This window comes from Aquila chrysaetos, chromosome 4, assembly GCF_900496995.4.
Source record: "Aquila chrysaetos chrysaetos chromosome 4, bAquChr1.4, whole genome shotgun sequence".
NCBI lineage: Eukaryota > Metazoa > Chordata > Aves > Accipitriformes > Accipitridae > Aquila > Aquila chrysaetos.
In genome coordinates, this window is record NC_044007.1 from 24,081,269 (window position 1) to 24,094,274 (window position 13,006).

The following is a 13,006-nucleotide window of genomic DNA, read 5'->3' on the forward strand; positions in this document are numbered from 1 at the left end:
TAATACAGAAAAGTGTAACAAGCATTTTTTTTCTTCATATAATTTTTTTAAGGATCTTCCCCTTAGATATAAAAAAGTATTTAAAAAACTAATATTCTAAACCCAAAGCATTCTTTGCTTAATTTACCACAAATCTATATTTTATTTTTCATTCTCTAAGACTTTGAAACTACTGAAATAAGACAATAAAACTCAGGAGCTCCTTTAAAAACCCTCTAATAAAAAGCACTAGGATGCATAAAAAGTATCATAAAGTTTGGAAAGACATAGTTTTTTTTCCACTTCCTTTTCATCTTACCTGAAGTGTAAGGCACTTAACTGCATTCCACACTATTCCAATAAATTCCTTCATTCTTTCTTCAGGACTTCTGCAGCTTTCAGATGAATTCAGCATGGTTTTCACAGGAAGTGACAAAGGACGAGATTCTAATGCAAATAACAAAACTCAGTTACAGAAATAATAGATAACTAAGTAATACACTTACTGGTAGCAAAGAAAAAAATTACTGATTTTAAATTCTAAAAGAGATTTTCTCTCACTATGTATCTCACTATGGACATAGTAATAGTATGTCTATTATTAGTTTTAAACTTGGCAATACAACTGTATCAGCTAAGCCTGGTGAGAAATGCAATGAAATGAAATGTCTAAACTTTTTAAACGTAAACCACTAAGAAAATATTATGAAGAATGTTTGACCTAAGCAAATTAAGACAGTTTTCAAAGTGTGATAACCTATTTGGTGACGAAATAGCAATCCAAGAAGTTTTCACATACACTGCTGCCAGTGTAATCTAAAGAAGGTTTTAGTTTTCTAAACTCGTTGTAAGAAATGAAAGACAGCCCATATTAAATCACAGTCTTTGATTTGTTTTCTTTATAAAATTAACTTAACAGAAACTTAAGCATGCTTCCAAAAAAAGGCACAAAACTTAAAGCATTTTCTTACTTTGTCAAGCTTAAAGATACTAAAGTATGAAACATTTCAGCAAAATTCAATGTTTTCTAGTAAAAAGAGAAATTTCCTTATATTGTTAGTTATTTAATAACATGAATATATTATTATGAAGATTTTAGATAACAGAAGCGTTTAATTGCATACGAACATAGTAGAACTTCAAAAGAGCACTAGTGAGGAGATCAAGTAGTAACTACAAATTCATTAACGACTGTATGAGTGGTACATAGTTCCTCCTGTCATCTCTCAGAATATCCTCCTTCTTGTGTTTTGGGATACTCACCAAATTATTGTCAGCTTCTTTAATGTTTTCAGTTTTGGCCTACATGTTGTTGAGCTGACAGAACTGCAGGAATAAATTATGAAGTCTTCATGACTTCATTTTAAACTAAATTGAAATCAGCACAAGTGTGACAATTTATACCTCCCAATTATACAGATAGGAGAAATCTGTGGCATACAAACTACAGAAAAATTCTTAAAACAAAATTATGCTATCAACTGAACTCAGGTGAGCAAAAGTAAATGCCCCTGACATGCATCACTGGGTCTTCAGTCAGTTTTGATCATGCAAGGAAACATGCAAAGATCTAAAAACGAAACACCTGAGGTGAATTTCTGCCAAAAGCATGCAATGTTAATGCCACTTGAGGAATTAATTTATGACGTTTTTTCCATCAAGGCTAGCAAAGACCAGAGTTGATTAATATTCTAGACAAAATCCTTCAACAAAGGGTATTTTAAACGATCTGAAAAGAAAGAGAAGCATTAACTTTATTAAACTGATGGAGAATCAAAAGATTCAAAAAGAGAGATAGTCAAAAGAGTGAAAGAGAATTTTTATCACTGCCGTATAGTTAGTCCTCTCAGATATTCCTGGCTCCAATTATGGATCTATTAGAATGATAAAGAATGAAAATTGGATCATGAGAATGTAAAAAGCATGACATTTCAGGATTGTTTGTTGTCAGCTGTGCTGGAGAGGCAAACAAGTAAATTGTTCATATGGAGAAGCAGAGTGGAGCAGCTATTTCATAATATATTCTCATGTGGACACTTTTATGCCATGCAGTGAGTATTCCATCCACGTTATGAATGAATTAAGTTAAAACAAAGACATTCAGTGAGGAATAGCTGTACTGCTTTAACTTCTTAGCCTACCTCAGTTCACACCATCTTCTCTGTGTAGTCAGGCCCTACACTACATATATTACAAGGTAAGAATTAGGAACAGATTGAGTATCAAGAAATATTAAAATAAAAGAGTTACTGGAGCATAGAACTCCAGAATAAAAGTATGGGCAAGGGCAAGAAAGGTATACAAAGTCACTGTGAGACTCTAGAAATCTCACAGGCAAGGAGTGCTTCAGGTCAGGATGAACAGATAAATACAATGTAAAACTACATGTTCTACAGCACAGTCAGCAGGGAATATCAACATCCTACATCACTGAACAAGTGCATTCCTCGTGAGTGGGACCTAAAGCTAGGTTTTGTTCCAGTCTCCCATGTTTTGTTCACTGGGAAACACACGCTCTGCTAATTCTCTCTCAGTTAGGGGAATCAACTTTCTAATGCCAGAAACAGCTATCTGTGAATTAAAAACAAAATTAGCCGGCGAAAGCACCACTTGTTTCTCTCCATGTATGTGCAATTCAAACCTTACAAGCTGATTCAAATTCCAGGAATATCCATGATTGACAACAGCTTCACTGTAACAGCCCATACTCAACCAAAAGAAAGCCTCGAAACCCAACAAACAGATAAGGAACTATTCAACCAGAAATCATGAAAAATAGAGAAGTAATAAGAAGCGTTTCAGAGTGGAAAGAAGAAACAAGCACAGAAGTAACTCCTGAAAAGAAGAATCAAGTCCTCTGTTCATTTTTCTCCTGTACTGTTAAGTCCCAGAGTTTTGTCTGAAGGGATGCTGGGACAGAACAATGTCTTCATTCCCCACCAGGCAAGGACATCAGTAGATGACAGTTGCTAAGAGACTGTGGGAGTTTGGTGTGGCTATCGTGTGCTTGGCTAGTCCTCTACAGTAGACATGTAGACTGGATCAGCTCCATGTGTCTCGGTATGAAGGTTAATCTCCTAAAATAATTATGCTACTCAGCTACTACTGAACTGAAAACCTAGGAACATTTCCTGGCACTGTAATCAGCCTTGTGTTGAAGCCAGGAGCCAGTCAGCAATAGCTAGATAGAAAATATGATTTGTATGAAACACAAACTGATGAGGGGAAAAAAAAAAAATGGGGGAGAGGGGGTCCTGCTTTGGGTTGTACAAATTGAATTTTTAAGAAAACCAGTGTATAGGAACAGAAAATGTTTCTACTCTCATCTTCTAGTCCCATATTGTGTGATTGGTATTTTTGTAAAAATATACACCACAACTATTTCAATCAACTATCAATCACTCACAGGCTGCCTCACTCACCATCAATTTCAGAACACACACTGGTAATGAACAGACTTTTTAAAAAGGACTGATCAGATCAACCAGGATTGAGCTACCAGAAGCAGCAGTTTTCATAATTCATTTCACAATTTATGGTTAAAGTATAGAGGGAGTTCCAAGTGGCAATCCTGCAAAATTAATCATAAACGTACTCTCTTTATAGGAGATGCCACTAAGCAAGACTTATAGGTATAAATTCTAGACAGAGGTGTCTTTCTTACATAGACATATGCCTCCTTCTTTGTGGTTTTTTTTAGCCTATTGGGAACTGGTTGCTTTAGAAGTCTGATCCATAAAATACTTAAAAGTTTTAAAAATAAAAAGATCTTTGGGGAAAATGGTGCTATTCTGTGCTATTAATATTCAGTTACCTAAGGAACACGAAAGGGAAAATAAAAACTTTTGAAGTGTGAAGATTTGGGGCAAATTGACATTTCAGCAAATAAATCAAAGCAGAAAAGACCACAGATTTTCCACTTCTGGGTTGAGGACTACTGATTATCTGTACTCACCAGTGGCCTCATGCTTTCAGTTCCTCCTCTCTCCTTACAGCTAGCCATTTAACTAAAGGAAGGTAAAATACAATGCTAAAACCTTATTCCTAATTTGTACGTGGTACAGATCTGTCACGTCTCATCCCTCTGGCAAAAGACGACTCACTTCTCCTGGCCCACTGTGTGCCTCAGATACCTCACGCATTAAGAGGGCAGCAGCTTCTTTCTGGTTGGAAAAGGTGTCCTAGTTTCAGCTGGGATACGAGTTAACTGTCTTCCTAGTAGCTGGTACGGTGCTATGGTTTGAGTTCAGTATGAGAAGAATGTTGATAACACTGATGTTTTCAGTTGCTGCTAGTAGTGTTTAGACTAATGTCAAGGATTTTTCAGCTTCTCATGCCCAGCCAGCGAGAAAGCTGGAGGGGCACAAGAAGTTGGCACAGGACACAGCCAGGGCACCTGACCCAAACTGGCCAACAGGGTATTCCATACCATATGACGTCCCATCTAGTATAGGAACTGGGAAGTGGGGGCGGGGAATCGCCGCTCGGGGGACTAGCTGGGTGCCGGTCGGCGGGTGGTGAGCAATTGCACTGCGCATCATTTGTACATTCCAATCCTTTCATTATTGCTGTTGTCATTTTATTAGTGTTATCATTATCATTATCCGTTTCTTCTTTTCTGTTCTATTAAACTGTTCTTATCTCAACCCGTGGGTTTTGCTTCTTTTTCCCGATTTTCTCCCCCATCCCACTGGGTGGGGGGGGAGTGAGTGAGCGGCTGCGTGGTGCTTAGTTGCTGGCTGGGGTTAAACCACGACAGTCCATTTTGGCGCCCAACGTGGGGCTCGAAGGGTTGAGATAACGACAAACCTGACCAGAGCTCGTTAAAACAAATTTGTTATAAGCATTCATTATATTGGTCTTATAGTCGCTGGTCATTATGTTGATTTATGTGTTCTTAGAGTTGTTGCTCTGGTTTTTAAAGTTCTGTTATGCATCACCTCGCTTGCTGTATGTAGTCCCTCTTCTCCTGCTTATCATCCGTGGGAGGTGGATTAAGGTTTTTGCTTTGATGTATTGTATAACACTGGTTTATGGTATGATAAAGTCATCAGTTGTGGAATTAATCCGGTATTTGCACTCAGCATTGTCACCTTTATACTGCGGGAGCCATCTGTGGGAAACTATTAATAATTATACCATTTACCTTTCCTCCTTGGAAAACCAGTCTATGAGTGGGATACCTTTTTTCCCCTCTCCTTTCTCCTTCAGTCCAGTTACAATGGTGTTTGGGAATTTTGAAAAATTTGAATACTCTTGGGATGTTGATACCAGCACGGTCCTAGCCCTACTGCTGGGAATTAGCATGCTTCTGAATGTGGTTCAGCTCTTGTTTAAGGTTAAACAACTATTTAAGAAGATCACCCAGAGGTCTGCCCCGAGGCTGGATAATTATGAGTGGCAGGGTGTGTGGGGTAGTATGGGCAAGTACCTAGAAAAGTGGGCACCTCCAGTGTTTTGGAAATTCACCCCTGAACAAATGCAGAATCCAGAAGAACTAGTAAAATATTTGGAAAAGGTATGCTGTCACCCCGGCAGCTCCAGAGAGATACAAATCACTGCAACGTGCTGGGGCCTGGCCCATGCCTATCGAGCCCTGTTCGACACAACTCAGCACCCCCAAGGGGAAGAGAAGGTCTCTGGACCTAACAACAAAGCAATGAGCACTGCGGCCACCCAGACCTTGGTGACAGGTACCGTGACCCCTCCAGCCCTGGCAATGAGAACTGTGGCTACCCAAACCTCAGCAACAGGCACTGCAGCCCCTCCAGCCGCAGCAACGAGCACAGCAGCTACCCAAACCCTGGCAACAGGCACTGCGGTCCCTCCAGCCCCAGCGACGAGCACTGCTGCTACCCAAACCTTGGCGACAGACGCTGCTACCCAAACCTTGGCGACAGACGCTGCGGATATCCAAAACCCGGCGAGTGATACTGCAACTGAACCAGCGGATCAACCTGCACCAGTATCAGTTGCCCCCGTACAGAAAAAGAAATATAAAAAATCAGCTCGCTTAGCAAAGGATGAAGGTGAACCAGGGCCATCACGGGAACAGGAGGAAGAGGCAGAACCAGAGGTAATAACCCGGTCCCTATCCTTGAGTGAGCTGCGAGATATGCGAAAAGATTTTGGCCGCCGTATAGGTGAGCATATTATCACCTGGCTTCTCCGATGCTGGGACAATGGGGCTAATAGCTTGGAATTAGAAGGTAGGGAAGCCAAGCAGCTGGGATCGCTTGCCAGGGAAGGTGGCATTGACAAGGCAATTGGAAGAGGAACACAAGCCATCAGCCTCTGGAGGCGACTCTTGTCAAGTGTGAAGGAAAGGTACCCCTTTAAGGAAGATGTTATATGTCAATCAAGCAAGTGGACCACCATGGAAAAAGGTATCCAATATCTGAGGGAATTAGCTGTGCTAGAGACGATTCATCATGACCCGGACAACCCACAATTACCCAAAGATCCAGACGAAGTCCAATGCACACGACCCATGTGGCGGAAATTTGTACGGAGCGCACCATCGTCCTATGCCAACTCACTGGCAATAATGACCTGGAAAGACGAAGAGGCACCGACAGTGGATGAAGTGGCTCGCCAACTCCGTCAATACGAAGAAAATCTCTCCTCCTCCCTACAAGCCTGCATTTCGGCTGTGGAGAAGCTGTCCGAGGATTTCCAACAATTCAAAGAGGATATGTCCTATTGCCCACCTGTAAGGACCAATGTCTCAGCTATTAGGAGTGAGCGCTCCTCTGCCCAAGAGAGAGAATATAGAAGGTACACACCGCGAGGTGCCCTGTGGTTTTACCTATGTGATCATGGAGAGGACATGAGGAAATGGGATGGAAAACCTACCTCGGTCCTAAATGCACGGGTACGTGAGCTGCGAGGAAAAACCACCACAAAAGGGGATTCTACTAGGAAAAATGCCGCTCCAGTTTCCAAACAGAGCAGAAGGGCTGATCTTATTTCTGATCTTCTTGAAGGGACTTCTGAGCCAATTTTACGAGAAGTGAATACCGGATACTCTGGCCAGAATTAGAGGGGCCCTGCCTCCAGCCAGGTGGAGGAAAGGGATAACCGGGTCTATTGGACTGTGTGGATTCGATGGCCTGGCACGTTAGACCCACAGGAGTATAAGGCTCTAGTAGACACCGGCGCACAGTGCACTCTAATGCCATCAAGTTATAAAGGGGCAGAACCCATTTGTATTTCTGGTGTGACAGGGGGATCCCAAGAGTTAACTGTATTGGAAGCTGAAGTAAGCCTAACTGGGAATGAATGGCAGAAACACCCCATTGTGACTGGTCCGGAGGCTCCGTGTATCCTTGGCATAGACTATCTCAGGAGAGGGTATTTTAAGGACCCGAAGGGGTATCGATGGGCTTTTGGTATAGCTGCCTTGGAGACGGAGGGCACTGAACAGCTGTCTACCCTGCCTGGTCTCTCTCAAGACCCTTCGATTGTGGGGTTGCTGAGGGTTGAAGAACAACAAGTGCCAATTGCTACCACGACGGTGCACCGGCGGCAATATCGCACCAACCGAGACTCTCTGATTCCCATCCACAAGTTGATTCGCCAACTGGAGAGCCAAGGAGTCATCAGCAAAAGTCGCTCACCCTTTAATAGTCCCATATGGCCAGTGCGAAAGTCTAATGGGGAGTGGAGACTAACAGTTGACTATCGTGGCCTGAATGAAGTTACGCCACCGCTGAGTGCTGCCGTTCCAGATATGCTAGAACTTCAATACGAACTAGAGTCAAAGGCAGCCAAGTGGTATGCTACAATTGACATTGCTAATGCGTTTTTCTCAATCCCTCTGGCAGCAGAGTGTCGTCCACAGTTTGCCTTTACTTGGAGGGGTGTCCAGTACACTTGGAATCGATTGCCCCAGGGGTGGAAACACAGCCCCACCATTTGCCATGGACTAATCCAGACTGCACTGGAAAAAGGTGAAGCTCCGGAACACCTGCAATACATTGATGACATCATTGTATGGGGCAACACGGCAGAAGAAGTCTTTGAGAAAGGGAAGAAGATAATCCAAATCCTTCTGAAAGCTGGTTTTGCCATAAAAGAAAGTAAGGTCAAGGGACCTGCACAGGAGATCCAGTTTTTAGGAATAAAATGGCAAGATGGACGTCGTCAGATCCCAATGGATGTGATCAACAAAATAGCAGCTATGTCTCCACCGACTAATAAAAAGGAAACACAGGCTTTCTTAGGTGTTGTGGGTTTTTGGAGAATGCATATTCCAAATTACAGTCTGATTGTAAGCCCTCTCTATCAAGTGACCCGGAAGAAGAATGATTTTAAATGGGGCCCTGAGCAACAGCAAGCCTTTGAACAAATTAAACGGGAGATTGTTCATGCAGTAGCCCTTGGGCCAGTCCGGGCAGGAGAAGATGTTAAGAATGTGCTTTATACTGCAGCCGGGGAGAATGGCCCTACCTGGAGCCTCTGGCAGAAAGCACCCGGGGAGACCCGAGGTCGACCCCTGGGGTTTTGGAGTCGAGGATATCGAGGATCCGAGGCTCGCTATACTCCAACTGAAAAAGAGATATTGGCAGCATATGAAGGAGTTCGAGCTGCCTCAGAAGTGGTTGGTACTGAAACACAGCTCCTCTTAGCACCCCGACTGCCAGTGTTGGGCTGGATGTTCAAAGGGAGGGTCTCCTCTACACATCACGCGACTGATGCCACGTGGAGTAAGTGGATTGCACTGATCACACAACGGGCTCGCATAGGAAACCCCAGTCGCCCAGGAATTTTAGAAGTGATCACGGACTGGCCAGAAGGCAAAGATTTTGGAATGTCACCAGAGGAGGAGGTAACGCGTGCTGAAGAAGCCCCGCTGTATAATAAACTGCCAGAAAATGAGAAGCAATATGCTCTGTTCACTGATGGGTCCTGTCGCATTGTGGGAAAGCATCGGAGGTGGAAGGCTGCTGTATGGAGTCCTACACGACAAGTCGCAGAAACTGCTGAAGGAGAAGGTGAATCGAGTCAGTTTGCAGAGGTGAAAGCCATCCAGCTAGCGTTAGACATTGCTGAAAGAGAAAAGTGGCCAGTGCTCTATCTCTATACTGACTCATGGATGGTGGCAAATGCCCTGTGGGGGTGGTTACAGCAGTGGAAGCAGAGCAACTGGCAGCGCAGAGGTAAACCCATTTGGGCTGCCGCACTGTGGCAAGATATCGCATCCCGGCTAGAGAATCTGGTTGTAAAAGTACGTCATGTAGATGCTCACGTACCCAAGAGTCGGGCCACTGAAGAACATCAAAATAACCAACAGGTGGATCAGGCTGCCAAGATTGAAGTGGCTCAGGTGGACTTGGACTGGCAACATAAGGGTGAGCTATTTATGGCTCGATGGGCCCATGATGCTTCAGGCCATCAGGGAAGAGATGCAACATATAGATGGGCTCGTGACCGAGGGGTGGACTTGAGCATGGACACTATTGCACAGGTTATCCATGAATGTGAAACATGTGCTGCAATTAAGCAAGCCAAACGGTTAAAACCCCTGTGGTATGGAGGACGATGGCTGAAATATAAATTTGGGGAAGCCTGGCAGATTGACTATATCACACTTCCACAAACTCGCCAAGGCAAGCGCTATGTGCTCACAATGGTGGAAACAACCACCGGATGGCTGGAAACATATTCTGTACCCCATGCCACTGCCCGGAACACTATCCTGGGCCTTGAAAAGCAGGTCTTGTGGCGACATGGCACCCCAGAGAGAATTGAGTCAGACAACGGGACTCATTTCCGAAACAACCTCATAGACACCTGGGCCAAAGAGCATGGCATTGAGTGGGTGTATCACATCCCCTATCATGCACCAGCCTCTGGGAAAATTGAGCGATACAATGGACTGTTAAAGACTACATTGAGAGCAATGGGGGGTGGAACTTTCAAACATTGGGATACACATTTAGCAAAAGCCACCTGGTTAGTCAACACCAGAGGATCTGCCAATCGGGGTGGCCCTGCCCAGTCAGAATTTTTACGTACTGTAGAAGGGGATAAAGTCCCTGTAGTGCACACAAAAAATATGTTAGGGAAGACAGTCTGGGTTACTCCTGCCTCAGGCAAAGGTAAACCCATTCGTGGGATTGCTTTTGCTCAAGGGCCTGGGTGCACTTGGTGGGTGATGCGAAAAGATGGGGAAGTCCGATGTGTGCCTCAAGGGGATTTAATTTTAGGTGAGAATAGCCAGAATTAAACTGTATGATACTAGTTGCTATATAACCCTGCTACTGTATGTTATCATTACTATAATTGTTATATGCTATATCCATAGTACTATAGTAAGAATCACTTAGATCAAGCAAGAAAAACTGTGATAAAACTGAGCGAAGCGCAGTAGTGATGGAACCAGAACTGACTCCAGCATGCAACAATCCAACAGTGCACACCATCCTCCTGCTGCGTCCAATGTCAACTGCTCGTCACACTGCACTGAAGCCCAACTCTGCTCTACCGACTGAGAGGACTTTGCACCATCCCTCCTGCCCAGAAAGACTGGTATGACGGATGGAGCCCAGAGTCAGGAACTAAATGAACTCAATGAACATTTAATGAACATAACACATAAACTAAAGGGATGATATCTCTGTGTATGTATACATATATATATATATCATTGTTCATATGTCTCAAAGTGATAGATAAGGTGTTGATGATTGACCAGGATGTAACTAAAGGTATGGGAACTGAGCATGACGTCAATGGTATAGAATAAGGGGTGGATACTGTCCTAGTTTCAGCTGGGATACGAGTTAACTGTCTTCCTAGTAGCTGGTACGGTGCTATGTTTTGAGTTCAGTATGAGAAGAATGTTGATAACACTGATGTTTTCAGTTGCTGCTAGTAGTGTTTAGACTAATGTCAAGGATTTTTCAGCTTCTCATGCCCAGCCAGCGAGAAAGCTGGAGGGGCACAAGAAGTTGGCACAGGACACAGCCAGGGCACCTGACCCAAACTGGCCAACAGGGTATTCCATACCATATGACGTCCCATCTAGTATAGGAACTGGGAAGTGGGGGCGGGGAATCGCCGCTCGGGGGACTAGCTGGGTGCCGGTCGGCGGGTGGTGAGCAATTGCACTGCGCATCATTTGTACATTCCAATCCTTTCATTATTGCTGTTGTCATTTTATTAGTGTTATCATTATCATTATCCGTTTCTTCTTTTCTGTTCTATTAAACTGTTCTTATCTCAACCCGTGGGTTTTGCTTCTTTTTCCCGATTTTCTCCCCCATCCCACTGGGTGGGGGGGGAGTGAGTGAGCGGCTGCGTGGTGCTTAGTTGCTGGCTGGGGTTAAACCACGACAAAAGGTTATGCTGCTGCAGGCAAACCCGTACTTTCAGTGATCCCCAAAAGCTCAGAGAGTTCCTAATGAAAGACAAGGTTCATAGGCAGGCACTCATACAGCAGCCCGCAGTAGGACAGTCTCTCCACCATCCCCATCGCACGACCATACTCAAAGTCCATCTGTCATATGACCTCAACAAGCTGGGCAAACTTTCCTTCCCACATCACATCATCTGTCATACAGCTTCTCACACATCAGAACTAAGTTAAGCTGAGAAAAATCCTATTGCATACTAATCATAGTTACTAAGAGGCCCTGACAGCACAACACATGGACATTAATAGTATTTAAAAGAAGAAAGACATGAAAGGAAAGCATGCTGGTTTTACATGGCTCTTTCTGGAAAGATTTTTCCTCTGCTAAAATTAGAAGCAGTCTCCACAGTGTCAAAGATCTCATTGGGATTTCTTAATATCTATTCACATTTTCATGCATTAGATGTGGCATTTTATCAGAAATAAAAACAAAAATACCAAGGTGTTTGCGACTAATGCAAGCCATTAAGGAACTGGTCAAGTGGTCTAAGGGATTAGAAATGAGATTAAAATGCAGTGGAGGAGAAAATTCAAACTTCAAACAACTGTGAAAAAATCTAAATGGCCTACAGATTTTTTTTGCGGAATATTAATTGGTTTCTCCATATGTAAAACAAAACAAAAACTAGGCACACACACGCCCACACCCCCGCCGCCCACTTAAAACTTACTTGCTCTTTTCTGTAAACCAGCAGGTTTTGGTTTCTATGTATAATATTGTGCAAAAGTAAAAATTCAGTGAAACTTGTTATATAAAAGCTTGTTTGTCCTTAGGTTTGCATTCCAATTTTCCTCATAAGTCTACATATTTTTATATTTGCAACACAATAAAACTAAACATATATGTCTATATATAGAGATATATGAAGGCATTACAAATGATTCACACTTTTGGGTATATATATCTCTGACAGCCAAAGAAACAAATTCTGTTCTCAGTGGAATGCATTCCATATAATAATTTTATTCCATGATTTAATATTAAAAAATTATACAGATGCAAGAAATTGCAAAAACACAGAGGAATATCTTGTTAAAAATACTTCCTATCTTAAGGTACTATTTTTTTCCCACAATCCAATTTAAAAATAAAAAGCTGATTTAAATAGCAGCCTCACTGAAACCATTAGGTGAAGCTCAAAGCTGTATTTACCAATATTTTCTAAACCATCAGTATCCATCAGAAATGTTTCAGAAATATTCACATTTTATTTTAGCAGTATCATAAAAGAAGTCATTCCCTATACACCCATTCCTGGATGACTGATATTTGAATTATTCATGTAAATGAGATTTTTTTTTCTAAGGATAGACTATGATGATCTGTATGTAAAAAAGTTTGCACTTTTCATCACGATGCTTGAGAATAAAAGCACTACTTAACTAACTTAAATAACAGCAGGAAGTCCTTTCAAGCTTATAAAAATATGCAATATATTTGCCCACACACTGGATAGTCTGCATAAATAATTTCTTTACTGGGCTTTGAGCATTTTTGCATTCTAGTTTACAATGGTGCAAAAATACATTACTTTTATCAATCAAGATTATAATTGAGCCACACAGTCTCTGACACCTAGCCAGAGCAAGTCCTTTATATCCAGGGAA

The 13,006-nt window shown here is 42.5% G+C and overlaps 1 protein-coding gene across 10 annotated transcripts in view; it reads right to left on the reverse strand.

Moving 5' to 3' along the window:
• Positions 1–13,006, reverse strand: part of VPS13B (vacuolar protein sorting 13 homolog B) — a 498,323-nt gene that overhangs the window by 243,397 nt on the left and 241,920 nt on the right. For all 10 annotated transcript variants that reach the window (XM_041123226.1, XM_030011504.2, XM_030011500.2 and 7 more), the window contains one exon: positions 299–426. In XM_041123226.1, coding sequence (XP_040979160.1) covers positions 299–426 — 128 coding nt within the window. The remainder of the gene's footprint in view (positions 1–298; positions 427–13,006) is intronic.